Below are 20,410 nucleotides of genomic sequence, written 5' to 3' on the forward strand. Positions count from 1 at the left end.
CAAGCTTCTGCAGCCTTTGTTCTTTCCTTGCATTTTCCTCCTGGAATATGTTGACTGAAGGGTAAAAATAAAGCAGAGACTGCTTATTTAATGTGTGTAAATTTTGGTGGGACAGTTTTATTTGTAATCCAAAATTCCATGCATAAATGTAGCTTAGAAGACCTGATTAGAGATCTTCATTCTGCTCCCAAATGTCATTAAGGGAAGGGATTGGAGAGGAAACTGGTTCACTACGAGGTTCTGGAAGGGAAAAACATCCCATTATGCTTATTTTTCTTATCACTTCACTTCAGACACCTTGCACTGCAAACATCCAAAACTTGTAATTTAGGCTGTGTGACGCCAATAAACAGACTTGGTGTGAATCACTGAGGTCTCTCCAATGATTAAGAACTGAACCAGGCAAATAATTCAGAGGAAGGTGTCTCAAGTCAGATGAGACAGATTCCACTGGTGTGCCTAAAACACACCAAATTACACGAACATGAAATTGCTTTTAGCCTGCCTGGAGTTATTTGGGGGAGCAAAGCTTTCAGGTCTTTATTTTCTGGTGCTTCTCTGTACTGCCACTCCCAAAGCCAGCAAAACCCACAGATTTGGAGTGCTGAAAAAAACCTGCAAGAAATTCACTCTCTGATTTTGCCATATATTTATGTGCATGCAATAACTGAGGTGGGGAGAGGGGAGAAACAGAAAATGAATTCTTACAGGCAAAGGCACAGACATGACCATATTTCCTCCATAGACAGCAGGTACATATAGAATACTTGTCCCAGTGTGTGGATCTATCCTTTGAACAGGACTTGGAGATTTCCCCAGATTGGGGTGAGGTCCCAGAGGAGGAGGGGGAGGAGTATATGCTCGGATAGGATTTCCAATCAGAACAGAAGGATTGGGCTGAACTGAAAATAAAGATAAAAATAAAAGATATATACATACAAAAAAAAAAAAAAAAGAAGATATATATACACAAAAAGAACATGAAGATGACTATTTCTTTGTTTGTTCATCCAAACTGCATCTATCTTTATAAAATATGTGTACAACTCTCTAACAGCACAGGTCTGATACACCAAGAGAAAGCATTAATCAAATCCTGTATTCCATTTCAAAAATTTGAAGAGGCAGAAAATACAACCTGAGATACAGTAGCTGGTAAGTGCATTAATGAAAAAATGTCCCAAACCAATTAAATATGCTGACAGTCAGAGCAGCTGTTAAGCACTGCATCAAAAACTAAAATAACCCTCCTTTCTTTAGCATGGAAGACAAGCTCTAAACTAATGCTTTTCCAAATTAATAACACAATTATTCAGCTGTTGCATGCTACCTTGCAGAAGTATGATCAGTAATATCTGGATGTATGACAGCACAATTTAACTTCAAAGTACCTCAGAAAACAGTGCATGCAAAATAATGTCCAAACCTTTTAGTGCAAATACCCTGGTACTGTACATGATGAATTTCAAACACAGCTATTTCTCAAAGGCCAACAACTGTGTTTGTGTTAAGGCTTCAAAATAAGTGCACACAACACCTATAAAGGGAGAGCCTCGGAAATATCAAATGTCCACTTAATAACCTAAGATCTGATTTCCACATGCAAACAACAAGTAAATGGCTTTCAAACAGAGAAGAGACCAGATATTCAATGTATGTCAAACTACTGTCAGCTTCACTGGGCTCAGGAATTCCCTCAGGAACTGCAGAGGCACTCACCAATTCCATCAGCTGGGAAATGGTCATTCTGGTTATGATGATGGACCTTGCCCTTTAAAGGAAAAAAAACCAATAATAGTAATCTTTGCATTCTTACACAAACCAGAGCTTTTTATTTCAAGTGAACATGATAAACATAAAACAGAGTTTGAAAGGAGTCAGCCCAACAGTTTATTCTTACACATTCAACCATCCAGCTCCACCACCTGACTATGAATTCACAAAGCTGGACATAAAAGACCACTAATTCAATTAACCAGTGGGTCATTACAACTCCCTCTGGGAAATCTTTCTCCCAAGTTTTCTGACTGTTTTCAGATGCAAAGAGAGTTACAGCAGACATTTCAAGTTTCTTTTCTCACCATTTTATTTCCCACTGTCCCAATCTTTCAGAAGCAGCACCCAGGACCAATATAACTCTCAGTACTCCTCTGCCATGGCAGCTTTAGAGGAAGCATGATCCATTTTCTGCTCCAGATTCCAGCTCAACGATGTTGGAGGCAAAGGAGCTGTCCCCAGTTTTACTCAGCTGCTCACCCCTCCCCATGAGATGTTGTCTCTCTGCCCCATCTCATTTGTCAGCTTCTGGGCTGTGGCTTCTCTGTGACTGCTCCCCAAAAGTGCAACACAGGAGAGTAAAGAAACCCAGTGCTTGGGGAAACTGTTCTTCCTTGGTGAACTGTACATTAGAAAAGGATTTTAACAGACCTGAGTTATCCCTTCTACTTTCTCATGAGTTTGCAGCATCAACTAATTAGTTAATATTCATAAACTGTGAGCACATATTCCATTGCCAGTATGCTCTCAAGTCCTTTGCAGCACAGAAATACCTTACTTAATCTGGACCTAAGTACATTCACAAATTTAAAATAAATCTAAAAACGCTTTGATGCTGCAAAACTTTTCTTGCCAGGAGATAAGTCTAGGCAGTTTTCCAGCACTCTAAGCAAATTAGTCAGGGTACAAAGACAGGTTGTTTGACAATGTTGACTCATGCATAAACCAGATTAAAGAACTGGTCTCCAAATTTTCCTCTCATTTGAAAAATGAATTATGGAAAAATAAAATAATAATTGCTTTTCATTGCAGCACTTAAACAAAGGAAGCCTGTTTATTCAACAGAGAAAGATTCAATCTAAAAACATGGAGGAGCTACAGCCTTAATCACTCATGGACAGCACACAGCATTTCTGTATCTGTTACAATGTCAGAGGCAAGCAGTGTGTGCAGAGGTCTGACAAACCTCTCCTCTAACCTATCAGACCTGTGTTTTATAGGTGCCATATTCTTCAAACTGAAATACCAAATAATTACATCAATTTGCAAGAAAATAATAATGTAAGTTTGCAAGAGGAGCTGTCCTGCTCACTGGGAGCTTCAGTATGTCCCTATATCAGACTGGTAAATAAAAGTCACCAGGGGTCACCAGGAAGTTGGGGAAGGGAGCTGCTGCCTTTCTTTTTTCTTTTTCCCTTCACAGTTTTGAAGACTTAACAACTTTCTAAAAAGTTATCAAAGTCTGTTATGAATTCAATTGTTACCATTTCTCAAAGATTTTCACACCGAGGCTCATGTCCCCACCCATCTCCAAATACCTAAACCTACCCTAGAACTGACGGTGACTGACAACACTGGAGCACAAATACACTCAGTTTCCTCTAAAAACTCACTCCACCTTTGGAATATAAAAATCCACATTACATAAAGGCTCTCAGAGGAAGCCCAGACCGAGATTTGGGTGACTGCAGGCAGTTAACAGCCTCGTCATTCCTCGGATCCCCCTTCAGTCAACAAACGGGAGTAGAGAGAGCTCTCCAGAGATTTATTCCGACCTGTGGTCCTCACTGACTGCAGGAAATGGCTGGGATGATGATGCACCCTGATTTAAGTGCCTGAATCCAGACCAAAAGCTGGCAGGCAGCGAGTGGGAGGTAGGAAAGTTGTAAACTCAGAGCTTAATTTACTGTACGTGAACTACCCCGAGGGAAGCTCCGAGTTCTGGAATCTTTCCCTTTCCACATCATCACCTTCAATAAAGGCTGTCCCCATCCAGCTCCCACGCTCCTTCCCCACTCCCCTGCCTGGCCAAGCCACACAAACACAGGGCACTGCCCTCACAGCTCCACGCTGCCTCTTGGCCTCTCACACACACAAAAAACATTTTTTTCCTTCTTTAAAATCTAAATAGCAAAGAGGTTTTTAATGTCCCTACATAAATCCAGGAGCAATTCTGCTGAGTAAGAAGTGCTGTTTGTACAAAACCACTTTTCAGCACGTGTGAAAGACAAGCCCTGGCTTGCACAAAATCCATAAACTCACCACAAAACATGGATTGGAGACGGTTCTTTTTTTTTTTTTTGCTACAAAATACACCAGCTCTAGGTTTTAATCCTTCATTTTTAATGTTAAATACTGTGCTTAGGATTTCTAAAATAAGCAAAACCAACCATCTGCTTTTAAAACTTGAGTGAAGGGAAATGTATCCCTGATCCCAGCTGTGTTCTCCAAGTATTTGATTATTACCTGCTCACTGCTCTGCTGTTACTGCACAAACTCACTACCTGTCAATGGCATTCACAGGGAAGATTTTATTTAGACTTGTGACATAGGTGGTTTAAACACTTCAGATCTTAAGCTGAAAATAGAGTGCTGGCAGTTTGAACAGCACAAGGGTTTAGTTTACCAACAAACTAAAGCAAAATAAACAGAGCTGTCTACTTACAAGGCTCTCACTTTCCCCAACACACACTCCCCCTTTTTTCCTAAATGTACTATACCTGCATTTTCAAGTACTTTTTTTTTATTTATTTAGGAAACTAAAAGTATTAATAATGATGTTTTATTATTAAGGAGAAGACTGAAGAGCTCATGAAAAATGAGAATACAGCAGTGGCTTTTAAAGACAATTTTGTAATTTCTGGTTTTCTGTAGGCCCAGTGTTTTGACACATGACTAGAAGCTTTAGAAATCTGGTGTTTGTTTCAGAAAGTAATGCATGCATCTTGATAAAGAAACCAAATGTTCTCACTTACAAGCTCCCTTTTGGGAAGGACTGCCAAAGGGAAGGCTTTCCTTTTTGTATTAAAAAAACCTGTTGTAAAAATTTCATTTCAATGATACAGCCTGGAACAGAAATGCAAAGCTATGGGAAATATGTGCAGTTCCTCCTTCCTGTACACTGAGTTCATCACAAAGCTGACAACCTGCATTCCAGTTCCATCTCTAAATGCAGTTTAATTAAATTACAACCCAAAATGATTTTAATATAAACTACAAAGAATTATTAAAATAAAATTCATTACTAATATATCACCCCCCAAGAAAGCTCTAAAATTTAGTATTGTTCTTCATCATCCTAAGGAAGCAATTGTATTTTCATCACTTCTTCACCTGCTTTTATAAAAAGAGCCAATGAAATTACCACTCAGAGGTGATTTTATTTCTCTGCCCTCTCGATGCTAATGAAATCTGGTCTTCTAAAGGACATTATCACTGAGCTAATCTGTGCAATAAACCAGTTTACAACATATTTTTAATTACATCAAAAATTATCTTACATAACTTAAGTCCTTGAATTTTAAATGTGATTTTTAGACCAAACCAAATCCCTTTTGGCTATTGTTTTGTTGGCTTCTTTTACTCCTTGTCACTGCCTGTATCAACCTGTTGTTGCTTGGGGTACAATCACAGCACAGCTTGGGACTGGCTCTTGCTCAGATGGTTTAATCTGGTTTATCTAAACATTGAGTTTCCATGGCTGAAGTGTTCCAGGGTCACTGCAAAACCATCAATGAACATGCCAGAGTGAGCCAAGGTGTGTTTTAGTAAGGAAACGAGGCTTGGACAACCCCAAGCTGTATTGTTAAGAACTTTATGATAATACAAGCCTAGAGCTTTCACTTGAAAATGCTGAGGATCCCTCTGGAATTTGCATTCATATCTGATTGCACTGATGCAATTTTAAAACAAACAGCTTGTTCCATAAACCTTTCATGTTATTTCTCTACACTCACATCCAGTTTCTGACAGAAGCCATCACCAGTAACACTTTACCTTTGGAGGTGACTGCTGCTGTTTGGTGGGATTGGCTGAGTGCTGATGCCGCAGAGCTCGGGGGATGAACTCGGGGGCCAGAGGGTTCAACACGTAGGTTTTCTTTAACTCCAGAGCTTCCAGCTGAGCTTTGATCTGCTCAAACGTGATGCCATGAAGACTTTCATTCTCGTGGCACAGGGCAATAAACCTTTCCCAGAATTTCCTATGGAAATGATTTTTACAAACAGTAAGGAAGGCTCACTGGCGGTTATTAAAATGAAAAGAGATTTAATGTAACTGAGGGACATTTTTATTTTTTTTGTGTGCTCATTTTACACACCAACCCATCCACCCTGAACCTGCTCCCTGCAGCTGAACCCCACAGCACAGTGCAAAGCTCCCCAGCCATTCCAAATGGACACACAGCTCTGTCCATGTGCTTCAGGTCACACATTTAATATTAATGCCATGGACAGCCCCAACTCAGAACTTCTTCCTAGAAAACCAAAAACAGTAAACTCAATGCTTAAAATTCTGGAATGTATGCAATTTAAGGCATTTGTTGAAGCTGAAACAGTCACAGGAATGACACAGACTCTCAGTTCCAGAAGATGTCAAGAACACTCTCTGAATTTAGGCAGATCCTTCAGTGTAACAAATACTAAAGCTAACAAAAACAAATACAAAGGGCCTTGAGATATGCCCTCAAAATCACTCTCGGGAAACACTTCAGAGACATGTGAAAATATTTTTGGGAGTTTCCAGAGATTCTTTGAGATCCTCTAATGGAAAACAAACAAAACCATAAATTTTAGTGCATGTCAGATTTTTCTATAACATATAGAATTTCTGAGCTACGAAAATAACCATCAGATGATGCATGACTTGTTTAGGAAAATTCTGTTTCCAACTTTTTGGAGGATGGGGGGGTTATTTAAACCAGGTATTAAAAGAACATTAAGAACATTCCTCCCTGTCTTCTCCTTTCTCATGACAAGTCTTTCTACTGCTTTATAAAAAAAAAAAAAAGTCTTTTTTTTTTTTGGTTAACATCCACAGCAGAATCTATACAAAATTTTACACTTATGAATTTTATTATTTTTTTTAACCCTCAATGGAACTTTTTGGGTGAAGTTACTGAAGCTTAAAAGATATTTAAATAAGGTCTGAAGATGTCACTTTAAAGAAAAATCAAAAAACCTGAGCTGTCTCTTTCAAAAATATCAAGAGTAAAGGTGTGCCTGACTATAACTCCTGCTTGTTCACCCTTCAGAAACAAGGTCTGGTCTAACAGCAAGCACTGTTCTTTCCCCAAAACCTGCAGAATGAGAGATTGCTGCACACTAATCGTACCAGCAATGTCACATTTTGCTGAGTAGCTGACTTTATGAGAAAGAACAAATGTCTCTCTTGCAAGAATGCTGTGGTACTAGTGATGTTTTTAAGAATTCGAAATAGTTTTCCATAAAAGCCCATTTCTAGTGTGATTTTATAGAGGCAAGAAATACTCTCTTAAAATTTAGGATGCAAGTTGGCCCTTTTTCTGCATTTTGCTCTAAGGCAAACAGATCTTGCAAAGTTTTAAATGATAATTAAAAACCAAAATTAAATGCATCACCGGGATGCTTTAATGATGGAATTCCCTCTGATTAATCAATTCAGTCACCAAACCTCCTGCCAAGTACCACAAATCTACTGAGACCCATCCACTTTTGCTGAGAATGCTGAGAATGCCCCAAGCAGTCTCTCTACACATGGAACACTTGTTCTGGGCTGTAAGAACAGAGAATAAAACCCTGCCATCTCCGAGTGTGCTCGAGAGTTTAAAGGGGGTGTCTGCCAAAACAGCCCTGTCTAGTCCAGTTGGAGCACACAGGAATGCAATGATTACCCTGGGCATACTTCACAAAGCTCTCTACAACTATCATTACAGTCTTGACTCATTTTGACAGGTATTAGAATATTTATAAAATTCAAGTACACTCTCAACTTTTTTGAGGTCTGTTTTTCCTAACGAAATGTCACTTCTTTCAGACTTCTCTACTCCTGTTGTACTAAAAAAGAACCATCTTCCCAGCAGCCTCCCTGAGCCCCTCCAGCACTATTTTCAAAGAGTGAATGTTCAATTATTCAGTGAAACAAGACAATGGTGTATTAAAGGGAAAGCTCAAGATACATCTTAATAAAGTTTCAGTGCTCCTTGTTTCTTAATTATCTTTCAGTTTTATAATTTGGAACAGCTCTACGTCTATAAACAGCTGCTGGTCTTCAAAATGGAAACTCAATCATTAACTGCCAGCACTGTAATTTATTTACCACTGACAGCCTGTATTTTGATTTTATTAAGTTTTTGCCTGCTTTATTTCAGATATTTTGAAGGAGCACTCAGGAGGCACAGGGGCTCATTACATAAACCAGCCCATGACTAAAAAAACCCAACCAGGTAAAGGGAAAAGTGAACTAAACCCACAATAATTATTTCTCTGTCAGTAAGATGTTAGAAGCCATTTAAAGCAGATCACTGCATTCATGTACAGATACTCCTGATGTGGCCCCAGCAGCAAAGTGGCAAAATTCAGGTTATATCTCATAAATACAGTAAACAAAGGTTTGGGTCCCACAAGCCTTTTTCAACTCTAATCTTTGAAAACCACATCCCTTTTCAATACAGTAGAAGAAGCATTGCTCAGGAAAGTAGAACACAACACAGATATAACAACTAACATGTATTTTTAGCTTTATTTTAATAATGTAGTCAGTGCACTGTTTCCTCTCTTCGAGAATAAGCTGCAGGGTTTATCTCTGATCATCTCAAAATTTCAGCTCTTCCATTGGAAAAAAAGCCTTTGAAGAACAAGAACTTGGAATTTTTAACACAAGTGTTTACATATCTCAGCTTTTTTCACATTTCTTCATTTAGGTCTATAAAATGTAAATTCACTCAAATCTTAGTGAGTTTTTTCCTAGTGTCACGAAGACCTATCAAAACATAAATAATGCCTTTAAAGTCTTTTACCATCCTACAACTGCCATAATATTCAACTTTTAAATACCACATTACATCACAATTTGAAACTCCAAATCACTTATTACTTTTATTTGTATATAAAATTGTAACAGGTATACAAAAACCCCTACTAGAAAGTAAAATGAAGCAGGTTCAATTGTTAGTGTGAAGTGAAAATCTGAGCAATATAAATACACGAAAAGACAGGTTATCAATGGCCAGGTATCTCATATTTTTCCCTGCTGTACATGGTGACAACCATCACTTTTCCACACCCACCAGTCACAGAAAAACATGTTTGCCAGTACCCCCAGCCCTAATTAACCAAGGAACATAAAGAAATTACCTGCATCTTCCAATGGAACATAAAGCAATAGGATCTCCCACCACAGCTACCAAGGATTGTGCTCTTGTAATGGCAGTGTTGAGAAGTTTGTAATTAGACAGAAAACCATAATCCAAGTCTTCTGTTGAATCCTCCAGTAACTGCTCTTTCCTTTTAATTGGAGTTTGCTTATGTTTGCATGTGTGTCGTGTTCGTACTGTGCTGAGGAACAAAACTCTGAACTGTTTTCCTAAAATGAAACAAAAAACATCTCTGAGATAATTGTTGCTATTTCTGCTCATACTGTGGCCAGACCACTGTCCTTGCCAGCCAAATTTCACACCTAGATGTTCTGAACTCATAACTACCCTTCACATGAAGAGCTTTATGCAAGAATAATAAGATTTAAAATTTTTAAAAGATGCACTATAAATAGCATATTCCATTACAAGAATATTTCCTCTTTAAAAAACTTACTTTTTCACCTTGATATTAATCAATCCTGAACTTTCTGAAATGTTAATTATCTTTACAGCATTGCCTATCAGTCAATAACAAATCTTGAATTTATTTATTCTACCTTAAAAATAAATTCTGGACATTCTTGATTCAGATTTTTAAATTTCTCAAATACATGAATATCTACCATGAAAAAACAGAGCAAACCACTCACTGTCACTCAGTTACTTTATCATCTGCCTTTGTTTATTACTGACTAGAAGTGCAACCTAGCAACAGGCTATGCCTACACAAAATCCTTGTTATCAATGTGATTTCAGGAAGAAACACCTAAATTTTTAGGCTCCTTGCAGTTTATTCCACAGATGGAAAAGAAATCAGTAAAACATTCTGATAAAGCTCTGTTACATTGGTATTTGGAACTCTAAAACCTATCAGTTTGCTAAAAACGTTTGATTTATGTTTAAAATCTATCAGTATCCACAATTTTCACTCAACTTATTTTTTAAGTAAGGTTGAACTAAGTTTTAAGAAAAGACAAAGAGATCTTTTTGAGAAAAGATAAATCTCACATCCACGAGTTTACAGTCAACGCTGGAGCAACATCTGCACCGCAGCTCTCCTTTTGCTGCCACAGCTTTAGGGTAATTTTAGTAAATTATAAGGTAATTTTATGAAGTTATTATTGCAGCAGACACATTTCCCCCTGCCCAGCCCAGCTCTGGTCCCCAGCCCTGCTCCTCACCCTGCACGTTGAGCACCCTCTCCACGCTGACGTCGGACAGGCGCTTCTTGCGCAGCTCGGCGCGGATGCGGAACACCTGGTCAGCGTACGGGGTCACCACCCCGATGCTGCCATCGTCCAGCTTGCCCCAGGCCACGGGCCACTTCCTCCTCAGCTCCTCCACACGCTCCACCACTTCAAACACCTTGGAAGAAAGGCAGGATTCTTAAAAGCCATGCCCCACTGAGCATCACTCTTTGATATGGAAAGGAAATTTGAGGTTTAAAGCTCTGAAACACTTAGATGACACAGTGTTACACAAGCAATGATACTACTGCATCCTACAGTGATCCTCTAAAGTCACCTGAATTAAAACAAGTATTCACTATACAGCACCCTTTTTCATCTTGAAATAAGTTTTCTCACAAAAGCCGCAGTTAAAATTGCAAACTTCAAAATTACATTAATAATCTTAATTTTCATTCTTAGGTTCTTACAAAAATGTCAAGAAGTATGGCATTTCTTGTCATACTTCAACTTATTTCTGTAAGTAAATGTACTGCCTAAATAGATATAATTTAATTTTTATTCTGGATTTGATATATGTCATCTTAGAGTCTGATAACTCTAGACACAGAGTCCGTATACCAGAGCACAGTCATCTTCTATTCCAAAGGATACCATTGGGAGTTTCAGATTATTCATCAATTGCTAGTTCCTCTCTGTGAAATACTATGAAATGTGCTACCTGAGAAGACTAATGTGTAATAAAACCTGAAAACCTCCCCCTGTGAGGAGACAGCCTCCAAGTAACCTCCTGCCTGAGCAGCTCATTTTAACACACCAGAGGTACTGCACTGCACAGGGTATTTCTGAGTAACTTTATAGAAGGTGATTGTGATTCCTTTTTTTATTATTATTATTATTATTAATTTACATTCAATAAATATTTCTCCAGCTATTTAAAGCATGGTAATTCATGATGCTGTTTTCCTACAGCATCACAAATGCAAGCTCAGCCTCCAAAAGGAAAAAAAAAATCTGTTATTCCTTAAAAAGTCACAAATAGTTTATTTTTGGCAATTTCAGAGGACAGTGAAAATATGGGACTGTTTTTAAGCAAGTCCTGAATGTTTTTGTGACATCAATTCTTGCATTTAAAAGCCAGCTCTACTGACAAAGGATATTAGAATAAACTTTGATATCTATAAAAACTGTAGCACAAAAATAATAATCCTTTGTAGGTATTTTGGCAAGATTCTCTGAAAGTATATAGCTTCTGGGTATGTATTTAGAATTAATACCACATAGGGAAATTTTAAAATGAAGACCAACAAGGAAAAGTGTATTTCCCTCACATATTAATATTAAGAATAATTCTTAATATAGGCATCAATGAACCACAAGATGCCCCAATGCAAACATCCATTAAGGGTCAAACAAAAAAAATCTCCCTCATCATCTAATTTCACTTTTTCCTGCTGGTCTTTAAGGAGCCGTTGTCCTTCATTTCTGCCTGTGGCCATTAATGACTCACAGTTTTCAGACAGTTACTTGGCCACTGAAGATATTTTTAGGTCTTTTACAACTTTTTTTAAATGGCAAAGCAATCCAAGTAGATTAATAAAAGCAGTCAGGTGTCCAGAAGTCATTGGAGCTTCTTATTTAAGAAGATATTTTAATGCAGCAAAGAATGTTTAACAAATGCAGCACAACAACAACACCCAGGTTTCAGATTGTGCAGCAGATGAACCCCACCATGATCAACAAGGGGAAACAGGCAGCTCTGCAGTGCTTTGTAACAAGCACTAACCAGAAATTCCTCCTAAGCTTATGAAAATTACTGTTATTTCTTTGATTTTTCTCTCTCTCCCCTAACTGGAGGTGACTGGGAAAAGGCACCTTCCACTATGAAAAGCATTATCAAATCAGGTGGGAGGTGGGTGCTGCTGCATGTGTTTGTTCTTGTGGGCTCAGGTTGTTTGGTACTTTCAAACACAAGGGAAGGAATCAGAATGAAAATCATTTTTGAAGAATACAAATAAATCTATGTGAAACAAACACATGGAGAATAAGTTCTCACCTAAAAGAATCTCATCTGTGCATTATCAGTTAGACACTGATCCTAAACATATTAAAGGAAATGTGAAATGTTACTCCAGAGGACTCTTAACTGAGTGGGAACATTTCTACAACAGTCAAAGAAATCTAAGTTTTACTTCAAATTGCAGTTACTCTCAGTTGCTAAGATACATCCATCAGAATGTCACATAAATTATCAGGAAAGACATCCTGAAGAATGAGCCTGGGAGAATGAGATGTGGCTTATAATTTGCAGAGAAAAAAAGAAGGTAAATTAGTGGAAATGTTTACTACAATTGCAATTTTCATTACATCATGTTTAGCGAACTCCATGTTCCCCTTTCCTAGTAGAGGACAATTTATGTCTTCCACCCACACTGGGCATAAACCAGTAAATTTGGGAGAGTGGAGCTTTAAGAAAACAATCAACAGTAAAAGCAAAGAGTTACCTCTGCATTATTGTAAAAAGCTGTACTATTTTTTTCTTGCACATCTTCTCCACGTGCTGTGAAGAAAGTCAAAGGGTAGAAATCTTTGTGTGCTGGCTGCTTTCCACTTGCCATCAATTTGCCTTCATAGAAAAGTTCAGATGTGTAACTGTAACAAGGCAAAACAGGGTAAAATGTGGAGTCTACACATGAGCTCACTGATAAAATATGCAAATCTCCCTGATGAAATATGCAACCACAAAATACTTCATAAGGAAAACAGAACCGCTGATTACTATTCAGCATCTTCAAATGATTTCTCTGAACTGATATTTCCCTACTACAGACACAGCAGAAGGTACTAAAAATATGCTTCTCCAACACTTTTTCTACAAAGGCTGTTTTTCCTTCTCATCTAAAGCTCGACAAAGTTATGAACATTCTCACTGATGCTTCACTCAGAAGTTCTGATGGCTGAAAACTGGGCAAAAGAACACTTGCTGTCAGGCACTGGTTATTCCCCAGGCTGGACAATGAGCTTGCTCATGTCAGTTATGAGTTATTGAACATGGAAGATAAATTTACTACAGATTTTGTGTGCACTGAGCACGACGCAGGCCAAGCGTTCAGCTGTCAACCAAGCTTTTCTTCTGTGACTTCTACTCCAGGCTGATCTATGTTGCTAGAGACCAGAAACACAACCACAATAGAGCTCCTCTGCTGGCAGCAGCCATTCCAGCAGCTGGCTGACTGAAAAAGAAATGAGGCAAGAACTACTTCATGGTGAAATGCAGGAGGGGAAAAGGCAAACTGAATGGAATGAGACAAAAAGGCAGAAGGAGAGACTGCAGAGAGCTGCAAATGCTGTATTGCTATTGCACAGTAGAGCTAAATGAATGCACTGGCTTCCAGTAATTAGTGAATTTTGGTACCATCTCACTTTCAATGCTCAGCCTCCAACCTTAACCTTCTTTGGATATCACTCAGAGGCTGCAGTAACCTCAGTACAGCCTGACATGAAGACAACCAAAGCAGGAGACTGTGCAGCTCAGGTGGGTCCATCAAGTTCTTCCAGGATTCCAGAACTGCAGCTTAAGATGGAAACAGCTGCTCATGGAAAAGGCACAGAAACTTTCCTGCTACCAAATCACCATCAAAGCACTGCAGCCCACCCCTGACCTGAAGTGGCTTACCCTGGACAACCCTGAAGAACACTGGGCTCCAATCTGGGTTGGGTTGTCACTCCACAGCAGCCAGGGGGCAAAACTAACCATCTCTTCTGCAAATTAACTTTTAGTAATGAGATCTCATTAAACAACTAAACTTTTCTGTATGGGCTGTTTTTTCCAATTACAGCTCCAAAGTCAGGCTGAACTAATGGCTCGTTCTTTCCTCAATTTCTCATGGTGTCTCTGCTTCAGTGAGGTAGAGATGATTAACGAGCCCTTCATCTTCCTCCACTTCTGTCCTAAGTGTCATGGTCCCATTTGTCAAGGGAAATTCCATATTATACAAAAAAAGAGACTTGAGACATCTTCTAAAGGGCCCACCATGAGAGTGTTCAGCTGTTTTCACCTCACACAGCAACAGCTCCCAGTGGAACTGGGCACACTGGACTTTCACCAGAGAACCAACCAGTCCCAGTGGTGTTTCTGCATCCTCACCTCGGTGTTCAACACAGTGACTCTTTCTTGGAACTCCCTGTCTCAACTCCAGCTGCTGAAGTGAATTTTCATGATCTTTCTGAGGCAAATGACATGGAAGTGATCTCTAAAGAAAATCTGAAATGATCCCTTCCTTTACAGATGTTCTCTCATTTCAAACTCAGAAACTCAAAAAATGGGTAAGAAATTTAGCAGCACTCAGCCTATAATTACAAAGCCCATAAAGTGAAGACAGATCAAGCTATGTAAAAAAGTATTTTAGATTCTCACTTTTGATTCCCCAGAGCACTTAAATATTTCTGTTTTCGCTTTGAACACAGTCATAACCTAATTAGTATGACTGGATACCAACATAATATTCCTCAGTACATATTTGAGCCAGGATTTAAACTTTAGCATTTTTCCTCATGATTGCACTTACTCTTTCCAGCACAGCTCGTGGATGAGCTCATTACACTGGCAGCCATTAGTTTATCACAGCATAAAAATGCAAACCCACTGATTAATGTGTCTTGAAAGAAGTAAAAAAAGATGTCAACAGTAAAGAAACATGCTCAAAATTTGACCTATTTTTTTCCATTCACAGTTGCATATCCATATGTTCCTTACATTGCCCACGGCTTACCATTCCAAGATAATTCACCCCAGTAAATCTAAAATTCTGAAATGGTTCAAAGAAGCACAGAGCCTATATAATAGACTGCTGGATGGTTAAAAAGGGAAAGTTGGCTCTTCTTTGGTTTAGTGTGCAAGCAGCCAAAGCACCCCCACCTGAATGAGGGTTCTGTCCCACAGCCCTGGCAGCTGCTCTAGGAGACCAAATTACAACACAGAATCACTAATTAACTTTGAAACAAATAAGATTTCATGACAGAAACACTTCAGCTGTGCTTGGCTCTTTTGCTTACTTGCAAGCAGTCAGAAGAAGCACATGATACAGTGAAAAAGTTCACACCTACTTGATGATTGCTTCATGGGAGCGATAGTTCTCACACAGCAGGATCCTGCACGGGAATTCTGCAGGGTAGTGCTCGTAGAGCCGGTCGAGCAAGGAAACATGAAGGTTTCTCTCCCTGGCAAATTCACTGTAGACAAAAGGACTGAGCTGTAATAGACACACACACACAAAGAAAATGTAACTAAATGGGTGGACTTGGAATTTCATGCTCCCAGCATATGTATTTGCATCGTTTTTGCATCAAATCAAAAATGAAATCTCCCTTTTACTGGACATTCATCATTGGAAGACAAAGACCACAGCTATTCCACAGAAATGCTCCTTCCTACCAGAAAAGTAACAAAAGACCAGCATGGTCTTAAAGGAACAATAAAATATTCAATAACTATGCAGAACCCTTCTATCTAAGTCTAACACTCAAAACTGTGTTTAGAATACACCATTATTCTGACAATCACTTTTACAATTAAGTTATTACCACAAATAGTACAAATCAGAAAATAAAGACAATTTAGTACCATTTAAAAAGTTAAATAGAAATGTTGTTGAAAAAACAAAAACCCAGTGACCTATTTACTATTACACTAAACTCCTAGGGGCCTGTTTAACAATAAAACCACCATCTATTATAGCAGGAAAAACAGAACCAAAGATGACAAAAATGAGATTTTTAAAATACAATTTCCAAGTGTAGAAATGAAGCCAATCTATTTTGTCATTCTGAATTCGTACGATTCAGACTCTGAGCTTCACTTCAGCTAAATATTAGTTTTTGAAATTTAAATGCTGGACACCTGATACAGGATCTTCTGTAAGACCCTGAGCTATAGAGCAGCCTGAGACACACAGGGAAGACTTTACCCACCCAGCTGGGCTGATGAGATCAAGCCTAAAGTAAGAATTTCAAGCTCTTGAAAAGCATTTTGAGAGCATTATATAAAAAGCACTACCCCAGTCCTTGACATTACTAATATCATTGAAATTATCCAGTACCATTAAATCATAGGTGGCAACACCATTCTGAGTTTGTTACTGTACCAAAGCAAATATCCACTCTACTGCTACTGGGAGATGCAAAGAGAATTAAAGGCAAATGTATAAAAACAAATAAATCTGGCCTAAATCAATAAAGCAAGTAAAGCTGACTTTTCCAAGCATGCTTTCTCATGCCTACAGGCTGCAAAATGACAGCCATAATCAGTGTTTTAAACTCTCCAAACCAAGCAGCTCCCAGGCACTTTGCAAAAACATAAAAGCACTGGCTAGTTTCAGTTTCCCATTTCTCACTCGTTCAAATCTTCACCAGATTAGATGCTTCTAATGAAAATTTAAAGTTCTGTCAATCCTAATTCTCCATACTCTTGAATTCTTTTAAAAATCAACAGGTAATACCAGTCATGAACTCCTGACTTTAACAAATATCCTCATATCTTACTCGAATAACATCCCTGGAATTCTCCTTGGATTCCCCATCTATTATATGATTATGCAGATAAATAACTGAAATAGATAAATACAAATACTCTACATATGCACTTCATACTCAAAAATTGCATAGCTCTTACCTGCATATGGTCTCCAGCCAAGACAATTCTTGTGTTTTTATTAGCTAATGCTAGAGGCATAATTGTTTCACACTCCATAGCTTGAGCAGCTTCATCTAACAGAATGTGTGTAAAAAACCCTGTAAAACAGAGATATCAGCAAATAAACGAAACTTGAAATATGATAAAATTAATATTAATAACAAACCAAGAACTTGAACTTAACATCCTGTATTCTGATAGCAACCAAAACTAGAATTAAAAAAAGATATGGCTCACACAAATTAATTTCTAGCAATTACTGAAAACCACACAATTTTCAAACCCATCAAATGACCAACAAATGTCACCTGGTTGCCAGTGACATTAGCAGGAGCCCCCAGGTCTGCCTCTTTCTTGTGATACTCATGAAACTAAACACGAGTTTTATCTGAGCCCTCCTTAAACCAAGAATAAGCATCTCTTGGCAGACCATCCCTCAAGAGGTTCTCAAATCTGAAAGTCATTTCACCACCATGAAAGTTGAAAAGCTTTGGACAGTGACAATGACAAGGAATTCCTCATGTACTTGAGCCCTAGTAACTATTTTATATACTAAATTTCCCATTAAAATTGCACACATACCTGAGCATTTTGCTGGTTATGGGCTTAAAGGAATGTTGGGGGGGAAAAAAGGAACAGAAGTTGAAGGAAAATTTAAATTCAATCTTATGTTAATATTGGACCAAAGGTTTGGTGGGAATCTACACACTGGAGAACATGCACTTGAAAAAAAAACTTGGCCACTTTAGATTTACATTTTATGAAATCTAAACTCAGGATAGGTATAGAAGTGGTTTTATGCATTGATGTCTGTGATATATTAAGGTTTAAAACGAAGTATTAGAGGACTTAGTGCACCATCCAATTCAGATTACATACATAAAAATGTAGCAATTTTCTTTGGAAAAGATGAATTTCACACAGCTGCACACACATTGCTATGGCATCACTGTACACAGCCCACTGCCAAACAAAGCAGCTATTTCTGCCTAAAGACCCAAAAATATTTACCATAAATTCCACATTAGTTTTCTCTGTTGCAACAAATGCTTAAATGTAGCCATACAAAACTAACCTTAACAACTTATGTAAAGAACTTCCATGTTCTCCAAAAATCAGATGATTTAATTTGGAGATCAGGAAAATAATAAACCCTAAGCAGCCTCTGCCCCAAAAAATCAGTTTAATATATTTCAGTTTATCATGTATCATGTTAACCAAGACAGGGCTTGTATGTGTGGGAGTTGTCTACAAAACTAAACAATTCTCAAAACAAGGGAAAAGAGTTCTCTGTTATTTATGCTTACATGCTCCACTGAGTAATGACCTTAATGAGCATAATATTCAAAGTCAGAATCTCAAAAAGAATTTTCCCTCTTGGACCTCAGAAACACCAGATCATAGATAGTACTGCTTCTTTATTTAATGTTTTTTAAAGAAGGAAAAAGAAGAACAAGCAAAAGGTTAATCAGAAAGCCAGCAGTTTACAGCTTTGTAATAAACATTTGTTCATAAAAAAACAAAAGAGCATTTTAAGATTATCACTGTTTATTTTTTAACAGTTCCAAGAATTGGGTAAGGGAGCAACACTGGCAAGAGGAAGATATTCCTCAAGCATGGACACTTCTTGTCTAGAAATTATCTTACCTGGTTCAAGATCCAGCTGACATAGATACTGTGATGTATTTAAAGTAACAACTACCACTCGTTGCTTAAGGATGTCCTCTTTTTGTGGCATCTGAAAGGTGGAATGTGTGCTTGATATCAAACAGTACTGATGCACAACTGGGTGAACAGTCTTTACCCAGCGATTTCGGAAATATACCCTAGGAAAGAAAAATGGGTTTATTTTCCACGAGCTCTGGACACAGCGACAGCCCAGTAGTTCAAATATTTCAAATACTACTATTCTGTTCTCTGCTAAATAAATGTCATTTTCAAGAAGTAAAATGCCACAACTGTGCAGAATTACATGCTAAAATGTCTTGGATTCACCTTCTATTATTGCAGTGCAATTTTACATACATGAACTAAAGTTAGCAGGTTTTAATTCACATATAGAAATTTGTAAATGCTTCAAATATTTGTCCTGTAATGCCTATTTAATTTTAAACTTACAATAAACTCATTTTAAAGAAGTATTTCCTGACCTGAAATGTAACTATAGCCCAGAGTATGGAACTGACAGTGGTCTGCACATCTCAGCCACTGCAGCTGATACATGAAATATATTCAAATCCTGTTGTTCCTTCCACCCATCCCGTGTGTTGTCTGAATTCTACAAACCAAACATGAGGTGGGTTCATCTTTTTATCGTACTATTTTACCATTACTGTGAAATTCTGGTTAAATAATGAGAAAACAGTGCCAGAAGTTTGGCTGGAGTCTAAAATATAAGAACATTGACTTCACTGACAAGGACTTCAGACACCCTCCCATGACACGTTGGGCCATTTTAACCATGGGATCAGTGAATTTTTCCCAGGAGGGGATGATTTGTTACAGCCAGTTCAGCTCCATGGAAGAGAAACACAGTAGAGAAAAGGCTGTGTACAGAGTACAAGTAACTCCACAGGGTGAACACATCCAGCAAGGAGCTGGATAAAGGTGCCTTGTGACACCTCCATCAGGTGTTCCTCACCACTGTAATCTCTATCAGGAACTATAAATCTAAAGTAGAACCTTTAAACTACAAGAAATTATTGTACAGAAATAAAAGTTGGAAATTTTTTTTTTAATTTATTTCCGAAGCAAATTAAGATGAAATTAATTAAATTCAGTTCTAAATATGGGATTTAATGCTGTTCCGTTTAGCTATTCATTATTTTATTTTTCTTGCACCCATAGTTCAAATCCCAAATTATTAATAAAGTGCTTGGAAAAGTGTAATTATGCACCTAATTGCAGAGCATGAGTGCACTGGCTGGACTCTGGATTATCACATGTCCACCCACGTCTGAAAATTACAGCTGAGCTCTGTGTAATGTGAGAGAAACGAGTACCAGGATTAGAATAAATCTGGTTTGTGAGGATACAATGTGCATTTTGGACAAAATGAAATGCAAAGGCACTTCAGTACCCTGAATGACTTTTTATTCAACAACACAACCAAGGCAAATGCACACTTGGAGACCAAAGGTAACTCCAGGTAACTTCAGTGCAGGAACAACCCCCACACTCCTGAGTCATCCTCAGAACAAGAGGATTCCAATGTTACCCCCACATATTTATTTCTTCTCAGCTATCAAACGGATGAGCTTTATTTGATAAACTGTTATTACACCAAGTCATGGCCTAACAGCTACAACAAGGGAGTGAGATAACCTCTGCTCCACCTATCCCAGCTTTTTTATCCTCAGCTTTTGTGTGCTTCACTTTCCCAACCTTAACTGGGTAATACTTACCCACCACCTCACAGGAGTA

At 38.1% G+C, this 20,410-nt stretch overlaps 1 protein-coding gene across 7 annotated transcripts in view; it reads right to left on the minus strand.

The window, feature by feature from the left end:
• Positions 1-20,410, minus strand: part of HELZ (helicase with zinc finger) — an 85,564-nt gene that overhangs the window by 14,254 nt on the left and 50,900 nt on the right. For all 7 annotated transcript variants that reach the window (XM_015645424.1, XM_015645422.1, XM_015645426.1 and 4 more), the window contains 9 exons: positions 18,635-18,813; positions 16,967-17,085; positions 15,403-15,548; positions 12,801-12,948; positions 10,291-10,474; positions 9,108-9,336; positions 5,773-5,977; positions 1,720-1,771; positions 709-902 (listed from right to left, as the gene is read on the minus strand). In XM_015645424.1, coding sequence (XP_015500910.1) covers positions 709-902; positions 1,720-1,771; positions 5,773-5,977; positions 9,108-9,336; positions 10,291-10,474; positions 12,801-12,948; positions 15,403-15,548; positions 16,967-17,085; positions 18,635-18,813 — 1,456 coding nt within the window. The remainder of the gene's footprint in view (positions 1-708; positions 903-1,719; positions 1,772-5,772; positions 5,978-9,107; positions 9,337-10,290; positions 10,475-12,800; positions 12,949-15,402; positions 15,549-16,966; positions 17,086-18,634; positions 18,814-20,410) is intronic.

This window comes from Parus major, chromosome 18 (assembly GCF_001522545.3).
Source record: "Parus major isolate Abel chromosome 18, Parus_major1.1, whole genome shotgun sequence".
NCBI classification, from domain to species: domain Eukaryota; kingdom Metazoa; phylum Chordata; class Aves; order Passeriformes; family Paridae; genus Parus; species Parus major.